Below are 17,733 nucleotides of genomic sequence, written 5' to 3' on the forward strand. Positions count from 1 at the left end.
TTTAGTCATAATTTGCAATTGCATAACTTCCTTTTATACCCAGCACCATGCCATTTATGTTACTCAACAAATATACACCAGTCACAATTGTTATTTATTCCTATTCCTCCAGTTTATTGAGTATTGTAAATTCTAATTCTATTCACCAAATTATTTACTGATTTTGATTCACATTAGCTTAATGCCATCTGTATTTTTCTATTAAAATTATTTTGACACTTGACAACCTCCTCCCCCATTCCATGACATAGATATTTAATTATAGTTATTGGAATGACAGTCAAAATGTTTAGCCGCTAGTTTGGCAGAGGCACAGACCTGTCAAAATGGTTACCGGAGGCTCCTTGCTATGCCAAGGATATCCCAGTCTAACTCTCCAGGCAGTCACTCAGTTGAACCTTGATGAGGTAGGTACTCTAAATGCTTACCTTCCCTACATAAGGTATATTGATGACACACAGATGACAAATAATCAACTCCATACCTACTTCTTACTGTCATGTGATGTAATTTACCTGACAACGTCTACAGTACATTTGCATGGTCATATACCCCACATTTCCTTATTTGTCTTCTCCTCTCCTGGCTTTTTAACATAGTATTTCCCTTTTAACCACATCATTAATTTTTCCTATTCCTCTTTAGCTAATCTTCATAGTCTTTTCACATTTAGATTTTAGAACAAACTTTCAAAATAGTATCAGGAGAAAATAGTTTATTTAGTTTTGGGTTTGATCATTAGCACATTAGAAATCTTGATTCATCTTATTAGAAACTTGACATCAAATTCGTCATTGTAGTTGTGGTAAGGGAAGTATTAGGTTCAATAGAAACCATGTTAAATGCTATCACACTGGAAAAGAAAACACTTGTGCTTGTGAGAAGTTTGTAATCTATTTGGAGAGACCAAATTCCCACCAAAATGACAAGGAAACAAGTGCTGCTGAAGAAAAAAGTTGATGGCATGTTCTGATGCAGGACTAAGAAGTGATCGTAGTGATTAACGGGTGAGGATGATGATTGGCAGTCTAACGGAAACAACGCCCACATGAGATACCAGGACAAAATGGTCCCTAATTAATAGGTTCCACATTTACTCAAACTTCAGACCTGCAGAGTAGGGGCTGGTGACTACTGTCTCTCCCCCAATGGGACCATTAGGCGGTTTTCTATTTCCTTATCCTGACCCCTAACTTCAGAGGTTCTGTCTCCTTGGAACTTCAGCAGTCAGGTTTCGCAATGATGGGTACAAGTGGTTTTTGAAGCTTATTGCTTCAGGATCATTGCTTTTAGGATCACTTTGCAAACCTGGCATTGGGAAACCAAAAGCAGCAGGAACTGTTTACTGGCGTTTCTCTCGTCTGAGAAGCTAGTTTATGAGCTGGCAAAGATTTGGAGTGACCATTTCAGTGTAGTGTGGACCCTAGGCTTGTTCCATTTTAAACACAATTTGTAGTATGATAGTGCATGTAACCTGAAATGTTGCTCAGAGGTGTTTCTTTTGCTCAGAGATACTTAGGAGTTCATTAATAGTTCTGTTTTTCTCTGGGGCAAATAACCGAATGCATAACATAAATGCTCTTATAGGAAGATAAATCAGTTAAATGGAGTTCATTATTCAGTAAATATTCTTTAAACATTTAAAATATGCTGGGCACTGCTCTTGATAGTGAGGATACAGCAGTAAATAAAAACATTGCTACTCCATTAGGATATAGGAACTTTAAACAGTCAACATATGTAAAATGTAAAGGGCTATCAAATATAAAATAGTCTCATCAGAGAGAGATGAGCATGTATGTCAGTGCGGGCAAATAGGATTTGATGTTTTCTCTCTTCTAGTGTAATGTTCTCAAAGTGTTAGCTACCTTGATATTATAATTTCTATTCTCTATTTTTAGTAAAGATCTTTAAAAATTGTAACTCCCCCTACTCACTTGTAATTTCTCACTTTTATACCATCTGAGCTGGAAAGATGAGTGAAGCACTGGAGATCTTTTAAAGTCTGAAGTATATTACAACCCTCCATTTTTCTTCTCAGGGAGTGATCTTCACAATGGCATTGTAGGATTCAGTGAGGAGTCCCAGAGTGGACTGGAGCTGGGTGAAGGGGCTGATAAGAGCAGACTGCATCTTACTGTCACAAGGCAACCAAACAGGTATGTTGATATACATTTAGAAGATGTAACATCCTATGTGTCTATACAGTATCTAGTTTGGATTCATAAAATGGTAAAGACAGAATGAAGTGCTAATAGAAGGTAGTGTGGAATTTGGTATGTCAGTGTTCAGATGCTCTCGTCTTTTTTTGGTTTTGGGGGTTTTTTTTGCTCTCATTCTTAATTTATGATTTAACATACTTGGTTAATGAGTATAACTTAGGGCCACCTTAAATATTTTGTACTTCATAAAATACCATACACATGTCAGCTTATGTAAGTCATCATTTTAGCATATCTACTATTCTCTGATTGCTCTATGTAATTTGACAACTGTTTAATGTTAGGGAAACCTGGAGTACCAAAATTTTGCTTGCAACTTAATACTCTACAGTACCCAACTTCCAAATGCTCATTACAGACGTGCATGTAGTATGCACCCACATACATGGATATAAATGACCTTTTCCATTTTGGGCGTAAATTCTCTGGAAATGTAGGTCATCTTTTGCCCTTTATTTTTATAGTAACAATGATTTTTAACAGTAGTGTGTTTCCTTTAGAAGAATTCTTGACAAATGAAGAACAATTTACTTGAAGGCAGGAGTACTCTAATTTTTATTCTCACATTTCTGGTACACAATAGGCAGAGTAGGCAGAAAAGTATTATTTGTTTCCACATTCTTGGTACACAGTAGTTTAAGAAATACTTACTCAATATTGAATAGAGTATGGTGGAAGAATGCCACATAAACTCTGACCTTAATTTCTTAACTGTAATGAGGAGAACTAGTTATTTTCAGCATTATCAGTGGTCAGGGAAGTGCTGTGCTTTGGGTGAAGAGATACACTTAAGCACGGTGATGACATGTTCTGCATTAGACACATTTGCATAGGTTTTGCTTTGTTCCTAGGGCCTTTGAAGATGTCAAGGTCTTTTGGAGAGTCACACTTAACAAAACAGCCGCCACGCTCAAGAAAGATGGTATGAACCTGATGGATGAACTTCTCTCTGTGTCAGGGACCACGACCTGTACACCGGGTCAAACAAAGTGCATGATCACCATTGAGCTCAAACCAGGGAAGGTAAGAAATGATGAGGAGAGCTGTATTTTCAACTTCTAATTACATTTCTTTAGAATTAGTAATTTTAAAGTCACTTTATTGAAACTTACACATTGGTTATGTAGAGATCCTTTGTGTCTCGCCTAGCCATAATATCTAAATCTCTTTTCTGGATAATAGACTTAGGACTTACAAATTATTACATTATGAATTTTTTAGTAAGCTTGTCAATTGTGCACCTAAAACTAATACAATGTTATATGTCAATAATATCTCAATAATTTAAAAAGCTCATCAGTTTTCTCCATTTCTGTTTTTTATCATTTCCAAGATTCTTCCTGAACCAAGTGCTCATTGTGTGAATGAGCCCTTGAGTCATTTTCAGTCAGATTAATCTCTCTGGAAAAAAAAAAAAATCTCTGATTACTCTGACTGTTTAATGTTATGCTCTTATCATACTTGTAGTTTTGGCCAAATCATATTATATCCATAGATTTCATCTATAGAATGAAAGTTTTCTCATTCTTTATTCGTATATAGAGATTTCAGTTTTGATCTACTAAAGAAGCACTGAGGCCATGCTCGATGAGCATTTGGATAAATTTCCATGCATTCATGTTGCACACAGCACTTAGGAGACAAGCATGCCCTTGTCTTTCCATAGGAATCTGCATTATTCATATGGTATTAGTCACTGCCGATTTACCAGAGCTTAAGTCATTTAGTAAATGTGTGTGACCTTTTTTTTTAATGTGATAATTTAATGCCTAGGAAGAACTCAATAGTGTTTTTTCTTTGTCTACTACTTAGTTTATTAACTCAAATATTTAATACAAAAACTAGAAATAATATTGTGAATATTCAAAAGTATCGTGGTTTCTTTGTCCATGTCAAACACTTTAAACTAATTTAATGCCTAAGAAGCACTCAATAGTGTTTTTTCTTTGTCTACTACTTAGTTTATTAACTCAAATATTTAATACAAAAACTAGAAATAATATTGTGAATATTCAAAAGTATTGGGTTTCTTTGTCCATGCCAAACACTTTAAACCGCAGAAAAACCATGCACAAATACAATTGTTTCAAAACATGTAACTATGCTTAAATCCATTCTAAATAACAATATTGTAGTTTTTTTTCATTTTTTCTACTTGTTTTTTCACTTTCTGAGGATTACTGTACCAGTTATATTGATCTTCTCTAAGGTTACAGTAATACTTATTTTCATCCCTTCCTGGAATTTTAATAATTTTACTGGTTCCAAAAAAGATATAATACTTACTTCAGAAGGTTACATATTCTTGGTTATCATCGCTTTGTTCTTTGTTGGGATTATGGGTCCTGGTTCTTGTCTAAAGTTGTTTCAAATGAGGATTGCTGGTCATCTGGTTGGGATCTATTTTAGGACTTCACTTGTTAGTTCATTATATATATATTTTTAAGATCATGCCTTACAGGTTGATTTTTCTTAACACCATGTGTTTTCTCCAGAGTGATTTGTTCTTTGAAATTCGCAGCATCAGCTTTACATTAACTATTGCCCTATCACTCTCTTTTTTTTAAAGACTTTATTTATTTATTTATTTATTTATTTATTTGAGAAAGAGAGCACTAGCGGGGGTTGGAGGAGCAGAAGGAGATGGAGAAGCAGACTCCCCACTCAGCAGCCACAGGATTCCATCCCAGGACCCTGGGATCATGACCTGATCCTAAGGCAGCTGCTTAACTGACTTAGTCACCCAGGCGCCCCTGCCCTATTGCTCTTGAATATGGAGCTGGTCAATTAGAGATGTTAGAAATATATGCCTGCCTTGTTAGTATCTTGTTATATTTAGGAGGGCAACCTAGAGGCTTTAATCTCCTAAGAGATGGAATAACGAATCTGTGTTCTTAGTACATCTCTTTTAGCTCATCTCTTCTGTGACAATGAAACACACAGTTGTGTAATCTCTGAACTTGTGTGCAACTACCAGCATTCTTTCACTTCTGACTTGTTTTCTTCTTCATTTATGTGTTTCATAGGTCCTAATACTTTACTGCTATTCTTGGTACAATTCTTACTTTTTCTAGGAAGGATTATTTTATTCACAATTTTTTGTTAACTCCTTCCTACTTACATAGAAAGAATGTTTATCATTCTTTAATAAATGAATACATACTTAATCAAAGATATAAATTCCAGGTATGTTAACACTCTTCTTCAAATTAAAACTAAGAAAATATTAAGTACATACTATTATATTCACACTTATTTTCCATTATAACCACTTTTTTATATACTACAGTAACTTTTCTCCTTTAAGTACACTAAGGCTCAAATTTAACTAATTTTTTTCAATTAAAAACTTTTATTTTTTTAATTGACACACAATTCTGCATTAGTTTCAAGTACAACATAGTGATTCAGTAAGTCTATATGTTATACTATGCTCACTGCAAGTATAACTACCATTAGTCATTATATAATGCTATTACAGTATCACTGACTATATTCCTTATGCTGAATCATTCATCCCTGTGACTTATTCATTCCACAAGCAGAAGCCTGTATCTCCCACTCCCCTTCACCAGTTTTGCCCATCCCCCTCCCTCTCTGGCAACCACTGGGTTGTTCTCTGTATTTTTGGGTCTGTTTCTGTTTTTTTGTTTGTTCATTTGTTTTGTTTTTTAGATTCCACATACAAGTGACAAAATCATATGATATTTGTCTTTCTCTGACTTATTTCTCTAGGCATAATACCCTCTAGTTCTATCAATTAATTTTAATTACTTATTGAATGGCTTTCTTTTGCTACTCAAATAGCCATGGCATGGCCACTAAAAGCCCTATTAAGGTGATCTTTTGTCGTTTCATATTACTTTAAAACTCTCTGGAAGTATTTTTGCTTTATAGCAATAACATATGTTCCATAGCCTTCCTGATTTTTCCTGATCTAAGACATCCAATCAGCTGCTGTCCAAGGAATTGATTTCTTTCACCAGAAAGAGTTAGAAATCTAAATATATGTTCTAGATATGCACGGGAATTGATGGTTGGCAAAGGTGCTGCTGCTGTGGGTCACCTTGGTAGTGATAGAGTTAGGAAATAAATTTGTAAAATATTAAATTCCCACTGATTTTTTCTAATTTAACATACCATTTTATCATATTTTACTTTTCTTGAGAAGGAATTTCATTAGCTGCTAATACTTTCTCTTGCACTGAAATTTCAATATTTAAAACATTTGATGATGTTATTCTACTTGAAAACATTCAAGTCCTTTTCTAGGTATTTTCAAATAATTTTGTGACTTCAACCCCTACAACCTCATGTTTCCTAACTCTCCCTTATGGACTAATCAAAATGCCACTTCCTTCATGATGCTTCCCCTGATATCTCCAGTTAGAAGTCTTTTTTTTTTTGAGAGAGAGAGAGAGAGAACCTGAGCAGGGGGAGAGGCAGAAGGAGAGAGCAAATCTTTTTTTTTTTTAATTTTTTTATTGTTATGTTAATCACCATATATTACATCATTAGTTTTTGGTGCAGTGTTCCATGATTCATTGTTTGTTCATAACACCCAGTGCTCCATGCAGAACGTGCCCTCCTCAATACCCATCACCAGGATAACCCATCCCCCTCCCCCCCTCCCCTCTAGAACCCTCAGTTTGTTTTTCAGAGTCCATCATCTCTCATGGTTTGTCTCCCCCTCTGACATACTCCCCTTTTCTTCCTCTCCTGTTATCTTCTTCTTTTTCTTTTTTCTTAAAATATGTTGCGTTATTTGTTTCAGCAAATCTTAAGCAGGATCCATGCTCAGCATAGAGCCTGATGCAGGGCTTGATCTCTGGACCCTGAGAGCATGACCTGAGCCAAAATCGAGAGTCAAACGCTTAACCGACTGAGCCACTCAGGCTCCCCTCATTTAGAATTCTTCTTTGTCTAAATTTACAAAGACTTTGTACCTTTTTTTATGGAAGTTACCAGTTATATGTAGGGTTAAAACTTATTACGCATATTTTATCTTGATTGTTAGACTCTCACCTGCTTGAAAATTAGAACATGGTTTTATTCATCTTTACATTCCTCCCATCATCCTCTGTAAATAAGTGTTGCATATAGGAGTTATTGACAATTCTATTGTGCATTTTATCTCAAATAGGATTTTTGATGAATTAGAATCTTAGTTGGATCTCACTAGATTCAAAACATCTATTTCATACACAGATATCAACCTTATAATTGTAAGAAAAAAACTTTTGAGATCAAAGTCAGTTCGATCGAACTATTCGATAATGCTGTTTAGATAAATGTCTTTATCAGTCTTTTGCCGACTTGGTTCTTATAAAGTGTGACTGGTTTGTATTTAGAGGTAAAAATGATTTTCATGGAGTTCAAATACCTTATTGGTGACAGCAGGCAGGTACAGTAGGTAAAGATCCTGAGAGTAGAGAAGTTGTGCTTTACTCTTATTTGAAGGGGGTCTCTACCTGCAGGAAAGAAGGGGGAAAAGAAGAGATAAACAGTGGTAGTCTTGGAGAAGCTGAAAGGAAGGGAAATAGGCTGGGTAGAGCTGTAGGTGGAAGAAGAGATTGCTTCCTCTGAGTTTGCCCTACTGTAGGAGATATCAAGGGAAGCCCTAGATACTTAAGATATTATAATTATGGATTAAGAGAATGTTGTGGGCAGTACATAGGATGCAAACTGTGTATATCCTTTTTCCTAACTAGGGAAGTGCTACTAAACCTGTATCTAAGTAGTTTCAGATACATAAGAGAAAGAATTCAGTTTCACCTCTTATTTCTCTTCCTAATACAATGTCAAGTCATAGAGTTGAGTTTTCTTCTGCATCCTGAGAAGCAGCTAATTTTCAAAGCATTTTGCTCCGTCTTCCCAGTTGTTAAAAGGCAAAGTATAGTTAAGGGTAATTCACATTCCAGTTACAGTAAGAGGGAAATTTAAAAAGAAGGAAGAAGGTTATATTCTTAGAAGAATGAAAAAATATTTTTCAAAACTGTACTGTGAGCTTCTAATATGCATTTTAACATCTCACATTTTGTGACCAGAAGGAAACATGACTTTATCTTCTTCTTTTTATGTCTAATTAACTGATACTTAGAGATGTAAATGAGACTGGTTCAGTGGCCATGTTCTTCCATAGTAGGCTTTGAGAGATTATTTGGAGGTCCCAGCAGACCTAAGAACCATCTCTACATGTTTGCATAAAGGAAGGGCTTCAAGGATACTGAACTTATTCAGGAAAGTGGTAATCAAATCTTAGCTCTTCTGCTAATGAGCTGAGTGACATGGGACAAGTTGCTTAGCCTCCCTGATCCTCCCATGTTTGATGGAATTAATGATAGCATTGTTAGATTAAATGAGGTAATGAATGAGAGAAGTTCCTTGCACAGTTCTTGGAGGGAGTTGCCCCTTCATAAGAGAGGGTTGTATTACTATTATTTAGAGTGGATGGGAATGAAGCCCAAGACAATTCAGTGGCTTGAGTAGTGAACGTAGTAGCTACGTTAACACTGGTGGTTAGGGAGTTATTACAACACAGCGGATACGACACCTTCATCCATAGAATGACATCACTGATTAATGGTGGTTTCTTCTACTTTCAGTCCAGTCTCCCAACCCTCAACATGAAGTTTTTCTACTCTGTCATATCTCTAATCATCAGTTCTACAGTTATTCACTATTTTCATTTTGAAGTTACGAAGAATTTAGGTAACTTTCCCTAGTAAGTTACTTGGCCAAGATTAGAACTTGTCTTTTGAATTCCAGACCATTTCTCCTTTCCCTGCTGCTTTATTGATTGGTTCTGTATTAGCAAAATGTGTAAAGGTGATCGTGAATTAACTTAGGAGGCATCTCTTAACCCATAAAATCTGTTTAAACAGATTATTTAAACATTTGTTGCAAATATTTTAAAAAATAAGTAAGATATTATTTTATTATTACTTTCTTTGTCTGCTTCTGAGCAGATCTGGGCCCATGAAAAATAATTTTGTACTAGTTGAGCAAAAGCTCACCCTGGAATGCTTCTGACCTAACCAGGAAAGGAACTTACGGCAGTTACACATGAAATGGATTCTTATGAGGTCTCCAAGTCATGTTTAAGTTTAGGGAGGTGCAGATATGATCTGTGAGTTTTGGTTTCCCAATATAATTCAGGCATCTTGTTTGAATACTTTGTTATAAGACTGGAAGATTCATTTGTCTCTAGTCCAATTATGTGTTGGCACCCATCTGTATGCTATTCAGTTTTCAATAGTTCTTTACTTTGATTATAACATATTCTTTTGACTCTAAGTTTTTATAAGTAACGTTCTAATCATCATCACAAAGCAAAGAAATATTTCACTGGGAAAAAAAAGGCCAGAGTCTGTGTTGGAATGTACTATGGCTGACATCCTTAGTTACATGAAATTGTGAATTCAAGCTTATTAGGGAATAATAATTCTTGAATGAGTTACCCATATTTTCTTAGTGTTTTAGTTTATTGTATTTGCCAAATTTGGTTTGGGAAGTGTACTATCTTTCACATTTCAATATTACTATTGAAGAGTACTATTATCTCCACATTTCAATATTGCTGACAGTTGATCAGGAAAAGTAAAGAATGATATGTTCCATGGGGAAGCTAAATATATTTCTTCAGATAATAAAATGAGATTAAGTTTGTTTACTGTGTGACTAAGATTTGACTTACTCTTGGATTTTATTAAAGTTTGTTGTATTGTTTCATGACATAATGATTCTCCTTAAAATGATCACAAAACAAATAATGAATAAGGCCCCTAATAGGTAAAAATAATGCATTATATCAAATTAGACTATGACACATGCAGTTGAAAAACATATCAGCTTAGCTTCTTTGAGTTATTCCAGAAAGCTAACAGTACTGCTAAGATTTTTAGATTGTTGTGTAAGAGTGAATAAGTAAAAAACAGGTAACAGTATGTTACAAATTGAATTCAGGCTTTAGAGAATTCTAATTTTTTGAGATTGTTAAGAAAGAACTGAGATGAAACATGACAAACTATAACCAGCAGACTGAATTTAGACTTATTTGATACTGAATTTGCGGAAATTTTGAAAAATACATAAAATTACAGAATTTACTGTTATCAGTATTTGTTCGTATTTCTGTATAATCTTTTAAAAATAAAACCTTACAGACAAAGTTGGAGCTCTCTTTCTCCCCTATTCCTAGTGTCCAACTCTGCACACTGCCCTATCCCCAAGGCAACCCTCCACCTGAACCAACTGCTATATCACAGTGATATTTTGGGAGGGTATTTTTTTTTAAGACTTTATTTATTTATTTGACAGAGAGAGACACAGCGAGAGAGGGAACACAAGCAGGGAGAGTGGGAGAGGGAGAAGCAGTCTCCCCGCGGAGCAGGGAGCCCGATGCGGGGCTCGATCCCAGGACCCCGGGATCATGACCTGAGCCGAAGGCAGACGCTTAACGACTGAGTCCCCCCCCCAGGTGTCCCTGGGAGGTTATTTTTTATTTGATATATAAGTATTTTTGTCATTTGTTATTTTATTTATTTTAATTTTTTTATTTGAGTATAGTTGACACACAATGTTACATTAATTTCAGGTGTACAACATAGTGATTCAACGTTTCCATACATTTTGCAGTGCTCACAAGTGTAGCTACCATCTGTTACCACACAACACCATCACGATACCATTGACTGTATTCCCTGTGCTATGCCTTTTAATCCCATAAGTTATTCATTATGTAGTAAGCTTTATGTAGCAAGCTTTATCTAATTTTAAACTTTACATTTTTTGTATTGTGCTATATACATCATTATGCAACTTGATTCTTTTTACTCATTAACATGTTTTCAGATCCATCCATGGTGAAAAACATTGAAACAGTTCATTCCTTTTAACGACTAAACAGCATTTCATTGTATGAATGTTTTATTTATCCTTTTGCATATTGAAGTACACAAAGCTTGTCTCCTGACACCGATTTTCTAGTAAGGAGCTCACCCAGAGAGAGTAAAGGTGTTTCTTAAAGAAAACCCTAAAAAATAAGCCCTGTGGTAATCTAACCTAAGCACTTAATCCTGAGATTATACGGTATGTATCTCCAGATATGTATTTATTTTTATAATTGTGTATATAAATAAAACTATTTCTTAATGCCAGAATTAGCTAAAAATAGAAACATATTGGTAATCATCCTTTTTTGTTCATTTTCTAATTGTCAGATACCTCACGTTGAAATGCCTTTCTTTGTGGAACTGTATGAAGTAAGTGCTGGAGCAGCGATAAACAATAGTGCCAGATTTGCACCGATTACGTTCTTACAGACTGATGAACCTCACAGCCTTGTGTACTTTTCTGTGGGTTCTCGGCTGCCAGTGGCTCATAAGAAGGCCACTTTCATCAGTTTGCAGGTGGCCAGAGATTCTGGGACAGGACTGATGATGTCTGTTAACTTCAGTACCCAGGTGAGCATGGAATATATAGATTAACCCACATTAGGGTTTTCTTCTTTACCTGTAGCTTAGGTAATGAAAAAGAGTAGTTGGCAACACTATTTTCTCATGATACCCGTCATAATTCACCCTATGTTTATTACATTAAGCTTTGTTCAGTTGTTTCACTTAGGTCATGTTTTAAAGTGATAGTCTTATATTTCTTTTTTTTTTTTTTGAGAAAAGGTGATAATACAATGCAAAGTGTTTTACATAAATCAGTTCTATAAAATCTCTAGGGAGCTAAAATTTTTCCAGGATGTAATTGTAAGAGACCAGAAACAAAAAGTAAGAGTCTTTGTTGTGTTCTGTATCTGAACTAATTGAAAAATCTCCTTCTCCAGAACATCACATGCTAATTGATTTTTAGGTTTCTTTAAATCCCTGAGTTCATGAGGTCTCCCTGCCACTTTTCACATCCCTCCTGTTAGGTGATCTCAGGAGGAAGGGAGGGAGTAGGTGGGTAACCAGGGACTCAGAAAGGCAATGCTATGTAACACTAAGTGACCAGACCCTGGAATTGGTCCAAAGAGCACCGTAGACCTTTCGAGCATTATTCTTTAAACTTTGTTCTAACAGCCAAACTCTAATATATTAACACAAAAGTATGTATCTACTCTGCTTGAAGCACATTTGTGGGGATTAGAGCTTGCCCACCTTAGTTCTCCCCCTCCTTTTTTTTCCTTGACTCATCTAACTCAAAGAAATCCACAGTTTGGAAACCACCATTCTGGTCAATGCTGCCGTTTCCCCTCTTTAAAGATTCCAAACCTGGTGAGTCTTTAGGCCTCAAGGTTTCAGATGTGGTTGCTGTTGTGTTGTTGTTTCCAAAGTGCTACATAGTATGTACTTGGTTGTGTCAAACATGTAGAACATGCTGTGCATAAAGTACAACTTATATGCAGCCAGTTTCTGTAGCAATTGCAGTGAGTCAAGGATGAGAGATTCAAACCAGAACTGTGTGTAGTGAGCTGTCTGGAAGCTTGCCGGACAGAAAAGCTGGTCTTTGTGACAGTCCACAGCTTGGCAAATAAGAAGACATATGAGACTCTAGAGATAAACTCCATTCTAAATAGCCTTGAAGTGAGTGGTATGAACATAGAGGTATTTGATTCATAGTGGGGAGATTTTAGTATTTTTTCTTTCAAGCACTGAAGATAGGAAGAGAAATGGGATAAAGTATGTGCTTCATTCTTCTTTTCCTGTGAAATATATATCATCATATATATTTTGTAGAGTGGAAGAAGGGGTACTGGAAATGAAGAACAGATGATAAAGAGATTTGAGGCACATTATAAACTAGTTCATGCACTCAAATGAGAGTGAGATTGAAGTTGCCAAAATAAGAATCTGAATACCTGTATCTCTATCAGATTCACTTATATTCTTTCTAGATTCGTCATAAATGATTCCTTGAAAAACACATGCTGTCACTAGCATGTAACTCATAGCATTTTTATAATACTCTAAGAATCAACATGAAGGATCCCTGTGGTGATGAAAGTGTTCTGTATTGACTCTATCAATGTCAATATCCCGGTTAGGATGTATTCTAGTTCTGCAAGATGTTACCAAGGACTGATATTGAATAAAGGGTGCAGGAGATCACTCTCTATTAGGTCTTATAACTGCATGTGAATCTATAATTATCTCAAAGTTTAAAAAAATTAAAAAAATAGAAATAAAAGTCTTACCTCTCTGGTATTATTTTCCTGTTCCTTCATTACCAGTGCATTTTCTCTCTCTGAATCCTGGGCACATTACTAGAAGACAAAGACATATAATTCTCTTTTCTAGTAGCTGGCGGGAAAGAGAAAATAATTATGGACTAAGTTACTATTCTGTTACAAAGATATCAATTTTCATTTTGCTCTAAATAGATTATAATCATATAGTTAAAACAGGAACTGTAGCATACATACCGTTTGGCAGGTCAGTGTTCCCAGTACATAAATACTATAGTCTTAACATAAGTTCCCTTATATCTACCTATTTGTGACATAAAGTTAAGGGATATAAAGATTTGAGATGGTAAAAATATCACTGATTCCAGTTATCTTTAAATTAGCCTATAGATAAGCCATATTTGAAAGCCAGTTCCAAATACTTTTATTTCTATATGCATGTACTATAGCCCAAAGCACACAAGTTCAAGAAAGAGCATGACTTTTCTGCTTCTTCTCCCATTGCCTGTGCTCATCAAAGGATATCGCCATCTTGATTTTCGTCATTGCTTTTAAATCGCATAATGCTTCTTGTTTGTGTTTATTATATGTATTTTATGAACATAAGAACATTTTCATTGTTCCATTTCCTTTAAAAGTCTGAATTGTGAAATAAATTCGACGAGAAAATAGTGGACAGAATGTTTATATGCAGTTTATAGTCGTAAGATCACCATCATCCTGTTTAAGAAATCCAACTTTACCAGAATCCTAGAACTAGCCATGGTGAAATCCTTCTCTGATGCCATTCTGCTTTTCTCTTGTAAGATAACCTCTCTGCTTCTTGAAGATAACCTCCACCCTGAATTTCATATTGAATTATTCCCTTGCTTTTATTTTTAGTTTTATCATCTACCGTGTGCTGTTCAGGTTTACCTCTTTAGGAAACTGTGCAAATGAGATTCTTCCAATTGTGTTGTTTTATGGTGTGCTTCTTTTGCTCACCATGTTTTTGAGCAATACCCATGTTGATGTGTGTAGCTCTTTCACTTTTTCTGTTATATGGCTTTCCAGTGGATACTGTATTCATTCTGAAGTTCATAGGCTTTTGTGTTGTTTCTTTCAGGGAAGTTTTGTTTTGTTTTGTTTTGTTTTATTTACCTACCACTGTGCTGCAGATGCTCTTGAAAACACTTATTTCCACCCACTTTTCATTTTTTGACAAAAATGGTCACTTCCTTCCAGAAGCATGCTCTTCTCCTTTGGGCTTCTGGAATACCACTTTTTCCTACTCTTAACCCTTCCCTCCCTGGCAGCTCCTTCCTGTAGCCTGTGTTAGTCTTCCTGATCAGTAAACATTGGGGGCCACCAAGACTCATTCTGCAGGCTAGGCCACCCAAACCTGTTTTCTTTAAATATGGTCTATAAAATGAGAACGCCTGCAGTTTTTATTTCTAGCCTGTTCACCACCCCTGATCTGGACTTACATCTGATTGCTTATACGTCACATCTTCATTTGAATGTCTAAAAGGCATCCCAGGCTTACTGTGTATAATAAGGAACTCTTGATTTCTCCTGTAACAGTGTTTCCCCGTTTCCCATTATTCATTTAGGCAAACAACTATCCCTATTCTCTTCCTCTCCACCCAGCATTGAATTAACCAGAAAGTTCTACTGACTCTACATTCATAATATATTTCCGCTTGGAGCACCTCTCACTTCCTCCACTTATACAACCTTATTCCAGGCTACCATTGTGTTTTGCATGAAGTAATGCAGAAATGTCCTATCTCTTCTCCCTGCTTCCATGCTCATCCCCTGCTCTAGCCTGTGCACAAGAGCCAGCGTGCTCACGAAGATCTGAAATAAAATGTGTCATTCTCCTGCTGGAATTCTCCAGTGTCTTCCTGCCTCTCTTTATATAATGGATGTATATGGTCTGGCCCTGCCTACCTCTCTGATATCAGCTTCTGATACTTTCATTCTTCTTCTAATCACACTGGCCATCTGGTTCTTCCTCTAACATTCTAGAATGGTTCCCATCTCAGGGTTTCTGTAATTGCTATTCCTTCTGCCTAGAATATTTCTCTCCAGATCCTATATGGTCTGTTTCCACCACTAAGGTCTCTGCTCAAATATCACATCAGGAGCTTCTATGACCAGCAGTATTAAAATAGTACCTTTACCATCACCCTGTATTACCTTATGTAGTCTTATTTTTCTTCAAAAATTCATCTTCATGTAAAATTACATTGTTAAGTCTATAACTTTTGCACTGCCTATATCTTCTTCTAGAATAGGTTCCATGAATGCAGGTATTTTGGTGTTCAGATCTACAGCCACAGTATTCCACCTGGCACATACGAGAAGTTTAATATCTGTCGGCTCAGTAGTAAATAAATGTACATTACTTTTGTTCTTTTTTAAAAAAGATTTATTTATTTTAGAGAGAGAACACACATGCACACTTGGTGGGAGGGCTGGAGGGAGAGGGAGAGAGAGTCCCAAGCAGACTGAGGCCTGCATGTAGAGCCTGTCACAGGGCTCGATCCCACCACCCCAAGATCACAACCTGGGCTGAAACCAAGAGTCAGATACCCCATTGGGCCACCCAGGAGCCCCTCTTTTGTTCTTTCTTGACTTAATTCCCATGCATCACTTAAAAAAAAAAAACCTTTAATAACCATGGTTGGAGCAAATTTAGTCTATATGGCCAGGACCTTATTCTTTAGGGTATTTTCACAACTAAAGTATAACCAACAGGAGACCAATTTCTTCTGCTTCCTCCTGCTTCTCTTCTTCCTTCTTTTTACTCCTCCAAACTCCATCTTCCCAAACTTTGTAGGTGAGAATGAAAACATAAATACTCCCTTCTCTCCCTCCGTATTCCCTGCCGTTATGCAGCCTGTGTGGTTTGGAGCACAGTTTTCAGCAGGTGCAGAACCTCCGTGAGGCAGTAATGCCATTTCTTTTCTAACCCTCGTCCTCGGTCTATGCTAGGGCATCCGTCTTTCCTGACATCATCACTGTGATGTGTATTTATCTCTCTAATTTATCTTAGGAGATTAGAAGAAGGATAAAGCCCCATGTTTTAGTATTCATGGTGTTATGGCCCATCAGTTTGTTTAAGAGAAATAGGATGTGTTTGAAGTAATTTGTTCAGGACAAAATCAGAAGTGTTACGGTTTCACTTCAATGATGGTGCTTAATTTCTAGGAGTTGAGGAGTGCTGAAACAGTTGGCCGTACTCTCATCTCTCCCGCTCTTTCTGGGAAGGATTTTGTGAGAACTGAAGGCACTCTGGTCTTTGAACCGGGCCAGAGAAACACCATATTGGATGTCATCCTAACGCCAGAGACAGGTTCTTTAAATCCATTTCCTAAACGCTTCCAGATCGTGCTTTTCGACCCAAAAGGTGGGGCCAGAATTGATCAAATGTATGGGACTGCTAACATCACTCTTGTCTCTGATGCGGATTCGCAGTCCTTCTGGGGACTTGCGGATCAGTTACAGCAGCCCCTGGATGGTGACATTCTCAACAGAGTACTCCACAGCATCAGCATGAAAGTGGCCACAGAGAGCACAGATGAACAGCTCAGCGCCGTGATGCATTTAATAGATAAGGTAAGAAGCCCTCGTAAGCAGTAGCAGTTGGGTTAGTAAAACTTCATAAATTAAAAAAATAAAACTGTTATCATGTCAGTCATCATGAAATTATGATAGGGTTAAGTTTCTGAACATAAGAGTGGAATTCATCATAACTGACACTGTACTTGTGTTTGGATGTGACTAATGTCTGTCTGGAAATCTCAGTCTTAAACCTGGAGAATGATCAGTAATCTACTGCAGCAGTAAGGACAGCCCAGTGTCTGAAAGGGGGCATCAGATGGCAGAAGCTAAAAGCTCTTTCTGATTCTTTAGAAACTGGATAAATCTCTTTTGAGATTGCATCTCAGTTTTTTGAGTCCATAAAAAGAGAAATCACATAGTTCTTTCATGGAACAGGAGCTCTTGCCCTCTGCTTGTGCTCAGCTCCTCCTGTGCCCTGAACACTCCCTCAGAGAAGGAGAAATAAGAAATGACCAGATGATTTCAGGCATTCAAATGGTGTGGCCTTAGATCAACCGGGTTTTCTTTTTAACCCATTTATTTATTTACACTTCCGCAAATGATGAAATTAAATGGAGATGTAACCTAAAAATGTAAATAAAAGAAGAGATCTGAAAAGAATTATTATTAAAGGAAAAGACTCTTATGGGGATTTATTTGGGGCTTTCTTAAGATATCTTATCAATAAATTTATATACAAGCATGAAAAACCTTGAATACACATATGTGAATTTATAAATACTGTAT

The 17,733-nt window shown here is 36.4% G+C and overlaps 1 protein-coding gene across 2 annotated transcripts in view; it reads left to right on the top strand.

Annotated features, from left to right (window-relative positions):
- The window catches only part of ADGRV1 (adhesion G protein-coupled receptor V1), a 524,455-nt gene that overhangs the window by 201,197 nt on the left and 305,525 nt on the right, over nucleotides 1-17,733 (top strand). For both annotated transcript variants that reach the window (XM_073887989.1, XM_073887998.1), the window contains 4 exons: nucleotides 2,042-2,159; nucleotides 3,074-3,245; nucleotides 11,444-11,686; nucleotides 16,594-17,001. In XM_073887989.1, the coding sequence (XP_073744090.1) occupies nucleotides 2,042-2,159; nucleotides 3,074-3,245; nucleotides 11,444-11,686; nucleotides 16,594-17,001 (941 nt within the window). The remainder of the gene's footprint in view (nucleotides 1-2,041; nucleotides 2,160-3,073; nucleotides 3,246-11,443; nucleotides 11,687-16,593; nucleotides 17,002-17,733) is intronic.

This window comes from Callorhinus ursinus, unplaced genomic scaffold, assembly GCF_003265705.2.
Source record: "Callorhinus ursinus isolate GAN/ISIS: 27379988/994484 unplaced genomic scaffold, GSC_fseal_2.0 scaffold3, whole genome shotgun sequence".
Taxonomy (NCBI): domain Eukaryota; kingdom Metazoa; phylum Chordata; class Mammalia; order Carnivora; family Otariidae; genus Callorhinus; species Callorhinus ursinus.